Source organism: Rhipicephalus sanguineus, chromosome 11, assembly GCF_013339695.2.
Source record: "Rhipicephalus sanguineus isolate Rsan-2018 chromosome 11, BIME_Rsan_1.4, whole genome shotgun sequence".
NCBI lineage: Eukaryota > Metazoa > Arthropoda > Arachnida > Ixodida > Ixodidae > Rhipicephalus > Rhipicephalus sanguineus.
In genome coordinates, this window is record NC_051186.1 from 1,642,405 (window position 1) to 1,649,078 (window position 6,674).

Genomic DNA, 6,674 nt, shown 5'->3' on the forward strand with positions numbered 1-6,674 from the left:
TACAGAGCGCACGGCGGCCACTTGGGAGATTCGAAGTGGACGACAACCGCTTTAGGCAGGGCGGCCATTTTTTCGGAGGCGCGAATGCCTCGCCGCAGAAGCTTGCCATGCACGTTGGACAGCTCTCGCGCGTGCGGCGACGGCCGATGTTCTGCGGCACCACGCCGTTGCGGCTGGCTTGCCGCTAGCGCGAGCGGGCCATAACATGGGCAAATGGCACGACGAGAGAACAGCGGAAGGGAGCACAACCAGCACACGCAAAGCCGCAGGCACGGAGGAAGAAATGGCAAGTAACACAAGCGCACAAGTGCAAGGGCACAACCAGCAACCAGTCAACACACACTCGTGACGTAGTTTGTTTACATATCCGCCGCGTTGATATCCGCCGCGTCTCGTTACATATCCGCCGCGTCTCGAAGCCGCCGTTGCCTTTCCCGTTCCCTAGTATTCTCTGGTTGTACGTACTCGGGCTCTTCGGCTCGCCGCCACAGCCATTTGTTGGGCTAAACATTGCCTTCCTCTTTAGATGACCAGTGGTGAGTAGTGAGATTTACCCAATTTCTGTGGCACATACCCATTCACGATGATGATAGTTTTCTGATATGCCGTGGCAGATATCCGTTTTCTGGTAGGCCGCACACATTACGGCTAGCCTAACAGCTTCGCTGTTAAAACGCGTGCAAATTCAGTATCTGTGTTTTATTATTTCTCTCAGCTTTCGGTTATTCATTCAAGCAACAGATTAAACAAATTACACATGTCGTCTCGAATACTTGCGATTGCTTCCTGCAGCAGCTTCTCGACAGATTCAGTCTTGAAGTCTGTGTTCCTTGAAGCAACATAGCCTTTGACTTAGCTTCATACAAGCTCTATAGGATTTAGCTCGCAGTGGTAAGGAGGCAAGCGCACAACCTCATGCCTGGCAGCACTGGCAAGTTTGTCAACCTGGTAAGCAAGGAAAAGATGCTTATTCTGCTTGACGAGCTGCAGCAGTTCATTTTTCAGTTGGTCCGAAAAAGGTTTTTCAGTCCGAAAAAGGATTATTTTTCGATACCAACCAGGACTGTATTTCCGCTTTTCTGGATGATGAGTTTGGTAGCTTCTCAACCTGAGCACTGTGATACGACGCGTTATCCATCACGATCACGCTGCGTGGCTTGATGTTCGGTAGCAGCTGTTCAACAAACTATTTGTGGAAACGCGAAGCATCCATTTCTGTATGGTAATCACAAGCGCCCTTCTTCGCACGGAAAACTAGGGCGGCTCCATCAACAAAGCCTTCTGCACTACCAGCATGTAAAACGATTCGGCGTCCTCCTTTACCGCTGGGTGCATGGAAGCCGGTTGAGAGCCCTTGACGAAATGCGTCTTTCCGAGTCAACACGCTGGCGTCTGTCCAAACTCTCCCCTTTGTATGGCCGGCGTTTACCCAGGTCTCATCAAGGTAGTAGATGGTCCTGTAAAATAGAAAGCAGTCTTATTGTTAACAGCGCACTTTCCCTGGCAAGAGCCAATTAACAAAGCAGGCAGCCTTCATCCGAGGTTATTTCTCTGTTTAAGGGCAAAAAAAGTGCACTGACAAAACCTATGTGATTACATATCCCATACATAAGATGGTAAAACTCTCTGTGGAAGAAAACTTGTTTCAGGCTGCCACAAGCGTAGCCAGAGGGTGGCACTCCGGGCCTGCGCCCCCCCCCCCCCCCCGAAATTTTCTTTCTTCCACGCAATAAAGAGCAGAAAATGACACTCGACCACATAGGCCGACCCGGTCCCAAGCTCAGACGAAAGTGGTGTAAAAAAATTCTGCCTACGCCCCTGCAGGCTGTATATCAAAGCTGCTACAACCACGTCCCCAATCCCCAATTACGTGCGTAGCGTATTCGCTCAATAAATCTACAATTGAGAGTGCCATCACTAGCTATTCCTTTCTCCAAGCCATTGAGACTCCTTGCTCCTACGCGGAAAAACGGCAGTAAGTCTTCTCAAACGATGCCACGGCAAATGCTGCAATACACAACGCTGAATTAAACCTACACCACATGCAACGGAATACTCAACGAATACTATTATTTACCATACAAGCGCAAACATGAACAGCCACCATATCTTAATGGGGAATTTCGCTGCGACTTAAGCCAGGATAATGTAAGGCTTTCGATCACTCACGTCAATAGCACGTTTGGCAATCACAAATGAAAGCACACCTACCGTTTTCGCTAAACAGTTGGTCAACACGCATGCTCACCATCCGCGTCAACTTTTTTACCAACAATCACGCGCGGTGAACAGACAGAAAGTTCGCAGAAATAAAAACGTAAGAACTTACCGCCGCTGCCTCCGCATTTCTCGGATGGTCCGGAGGTACTTTCGACGCCAAGCAACGATGTCGTCTCTCTCGAGCAACGCGGAATTCCTTGTTCTTTTTCGGAAGGCGAACCCCAAGTCGTTCAGCATTCTTTGGATCGTACGAGTGCTGATGGCCGGCATGTCCATGTCAGGGTCGCTGATCACGTCTTTGCGTAGTTTCTCGGCCGTAGGTATTTCGTTGCGCATGAAGTAGCTGTGCACTTTGCGCCGCAATGCTGCCAACGCAAACGTGTAATAGCGCAGCAGCCGCGTCTTGCCGGTGATGCGCTTCTCAGTTTGGCCCGAGAAATTCAATTCCTTGCGCTTCGGGGAGGCAAGTGGGGCCCGCAGAGCTTCAGCCTTGATACGCTTAACTGTTCGCTCGCTCACTCCGGTGAGCTCGGCGACAGTCCGGCACACTGCATTTGCAGACAAGTCACGCTGACGGCGCCTCACTCCAGCGATGACATCGCAGATAACTTGCGTGGTCTGGTTTGATAGCCACTTTCTGTCACATTTAGAGTACAGCTTCTTCGGAGAACGAAACGGCGCGTTTGCGGCCGCACACGGTTCAGGCCAACGGTTCAGGCGGCATCGCGGACGCCATGTTTACTGAGACTCTGAGAGAGCCGGCGTGAGGAAAATGTGGTGTAGGCGTGAGGAAAACGTGGTGCTGTCCAAGCAATAAAAAAGACAGAAACAAAATTGAAGTTTACAATAACATTCTTCACGAATGGCTTCCCATACTCGTTCTCTTTTTATAATGAAGAAATCTTTATTTATTCGAGCTAGGTAACTTTTCGAATTAGAAAATAAATATAGGTTCTATTTCATGGCGCGCGCGCATGCAGGCACTTTGGCTCTGTAGGGGGCGATCGGAGATCTTTGTTCGTTCGCGTTCGTTCTGCGGTGCCTACGTCACAAAAGTGAGAGGAGGCGCAGCTCTCCCGCCTAGAACCGCCGAGAGGAAGAGAACAGCCAATCGTGAAGCCGACAGCTTTCCGGAAGTAGACGCGCATCCTGTGACGTCGGCACAGGGACCGTGAAGCGTTTCTCGCCTTTTAATAAATATAACTACTTTACAGAAAATTATTGTTTTTGCTTCTCAAGCTCAAACACTCTTTCAAACAGCAACAGCTTTGAGTGATGATATTTAATAATGTTAGTTTTTTTTGACGTCGTCGCTAGATGGTGTCGCGCACGCGAAAAAAAAAAGAGAAAAGTAGCGGCTGACGCAGTTTCGAAATGTCGTCCGATCGCAACGTCTGCGTTGGTTCTCGGGTGTCGGATCGTCAAAAGGAGCTTCTGCTGGCTTTTGTGAAAGAGCACCGACAGATCGCGACGCTGTCGTGCCCGCTGGAGCCGTCGTTCACGAGGGAGGACCGGGACGACATGTGGCAGGAGCTAGTAGCGCTTTTGAACGAAGAAGTCCCTGCGCGTAACACCAGGGCCCAGTGGCAGGCCCGATGGAGGAATGAGCGCTACTTGCCAAACTCCGAGGGCAGCAGAGGTGAGTGCGAGCACAATTGTATTGTGGTCGGTCATCTTACACGTCCCGCTTGTGCTTTACAGCGGCACCCGAGGCGGCCAGATTTCGGATTACCGCGGCCGCGTCGTGCTTGACAGGGACGAGTGTGCGAGGCCCATGGTTCGGGTGGTCTGAATCGGTAAGCACTGACTTAGAATATCATTGTTACCTGTATGCTGCGAACAAGTGGGCTCGTTTGCTTCGAGCCATTACGCGCTGTTAGTTTTACTTTTTCAAACAATATCGAGTGGATCACCCGGCCGCCGCGTTAGCTGAGGTGCTAACACGTTGCGCCGCCCAGAACAGAATGCGAAACAGCCACATTTGCGGTGATGACGAAAGAACAGCCGCGAACTATATTTCGAAGCTCATTAGAGCACCCTACGTGTTCCAACCCATTTCTCAGACCCTCGAGTCGAGTGAGGTGCGTAGCCAGTAGGCTTGCCTCCCTCCACCCCTCTCTCCGAAGTCTGTGTGTCATAGCATGCCGCTGTTGAAACATTCTAAAAAAAACATTGCTATTGTCCACTTCCACTCCATACTTCTTATTGCACTCAGTGTGTCAATCAAGAAACTTCTTACTGTAACAGGTGAGCCCTGCTCCAGCTGCTGATGGTGTGGCTGAAGAGGATGTGGCCCAGGATCTTCCCCGTGCCCTAACTCGTAAGTTTCGCTGATGTTTTTAATTAACTGTAGATGGTGTTACATGCTCACAGGTGATGCTCATGCGTGCAGGCATATGTTTGTGAAGAGATGACATCTGTGGGCATAAAGACAAAAGGCTGCACAAAAAAAATTTGGCAAACGGTTGCAGGAGCTAGTTGTATGCATAACTGTCAGATGGAATAAACAGGTGTCCTGCCTTGCAGTTATGGTGAAATGTAGCAAAAAGGTAGCATTGCAAAAATGTTCAACATCTTGAAATGCTTCCCTATTTTGTCAATTGCTTCAAAAGTGAAACTGAAAATGTGCTATTGCTAAATATACTGTTCAAAAAGCAAGCTCGTTATATAACTTTTTCACATAGCCATCATACACAAATGCACATGTTTGCACCTGTGTTACATCTGCTTGCTGTATGTTTTGCATACTGCAGCAGCTGGGGTTTCGGAAGGAGATTGTGTCGGTCATCGCGTAAAGCCGGGCAAACGATTGTGTAGCCCTGAAAAGGGCTGTTTGGTTGCTTCTCATGCAGAGGTGGTTAGAGGCGTGAGATGCGTTTGATGAGATGAGCGAAAATGAATTCCGGCACCGCTTTGGTCTGTCCAAACGAAGTGTGTTGGTTGTGCGGTGAACCAAGCACCATTCATGGATGCCGTTGGGTCAGTGGATTTTCAACAGAGAGGAAATTGTTGCACACACTGAAACTCTTCACGAACAGAAGCTTCCAGCGAAGAGTCGGTAGCAGGAAATTTATAGATGAAAATGGCTACACATTTCTTGGTTTCCAGCTCATGCCGCAGCTGCGGGATGGGGGCAACCGGCAGGCCGAGGCGCTGGAGTTACTAGCCGCAAACACCAGGCGGCAGGGCCAGGCATCATTGGAAAGCTGCGCCAGGTTCAACTTCTCGGTGACGTGGTCCACGAATTGCAAGGCGTTGGTACCCTCGCCCGGGCCCTCATTGCAGCGGAAGGCACCTGCACAGTGATTTGTAAAGACTAGCTGTACATATATGTAGATTTATTTTTGTTCACATCACGAGCTATGATACGCTGGTTTGCTTCAATGGTGCCCTGCAATTTTCTTTCAGTTAATTTTCTTTTTCTGCATATCAGAAGCACTGATGTGCTGTTTCATTGTACATAGTAAAGTGTAGCTCAATGGTAAATCGTGTCTTGTGATGTCATTTCTTTTTAATCTCATCGTGTGAGGTGATGCATTCAGCAGTTTTGTAGTACATGTGCATAGCACAGTGTGGTTTCATTTATAAATCATGTTTTGCCATGTCATTTTTTAAAATCTCATTATACAAAGTCATGCATTGAGCAATTTTGTAGTATATGCACATAGTGCACTGTAGTGTATCTTTATGTTTATAGCGTATACGTGTAGAATATTGTGGCACACTGTACGTTTTCTATCGATTTTTACACATCCTAGAAAAAAAGAAAAGCGTTTGTGAATGGTCTAGGTTGCACAACAATTTTGAAATATTGCAAGACCAAAAAATAGTTGACGAATACGTGTTCTGTTGCTTAGAAGTGTTTAGATAACAGGATTGGGTACAAACAGAAATCAATAATAGAGGAAGACATATCAGCAACCAACAACTTGCATTTTTTAGCGAGTTCAATTAATACCGGTTCGACTGTGCCTTGTTTTCATGTAATACAATGACTTTCGTGCTGCGAGACGCGTGTGTTGTTGCAGAGGAGCAGCAGGCACTTTGTAATAACTCCATTTGTATATTATAAAAGGAAGCTACTTTTATATTCTTTTCCTTGGCATTAAATTTAAAGGATATTTATTTATTTTGCTTTTTATGTGCATTGCTCGTGATACTTGTAATAAAATTTCAATTCTGACACCACCCTTGTTGTTCACTTCATTTACAAGCACGATTCTTGTTGCACTAAAGCTACCGCATCTTGCTGTCCCGATTCAAACAGCCTTTTCCGGTTACCACTTTGACTGTGAATGGCACCATGTGCCATTCACAGTTGAGCTCTCACTTGTGCTTAGTGTGAAGCGCCATATTTTACAACCTGGTCGAAGCATTTCATCAGCATGGCGTTGTGTGACAAGGGGGCATAGGTCGGCAAACTCACTCATGAGTCGACTCACTCAGATTCAGAT

General features: G+C 47.8%; 1 protein-coding gene across 1 annotated transcript; it reads left to right on the forward strand.

Moving 5' to 3' along the window:
• The first annotated feature begins 3,632 nt into the window (after nucleotides 1-3,632).
• Nucleotides 3,633-6,454, forward strand: LOC125760378 (uncharacterized). Its single transcript, XM_049420395.1, has 4 exons — nucleotides 3,633-3,859; nucleotides 3,922-4,016; nucleotides 4,468-4,540; nucleotides 5,329-6,454. The coding sequence occupies exons 1-4, from the start codon at nucleotides 3,742-3,744 to the stop codon at nucleotides 5,538-5,540; spliced, it is 498 nt and encodes a 165-aa protein (XP_049276352.1). The 5' UTR covers nucleotides 3,633-3,741; the 3' UTR covers nucleotides 5,541-6,454.
• Nucleotides 6,455-6,674: the final 220 nt, after the last annotated feature.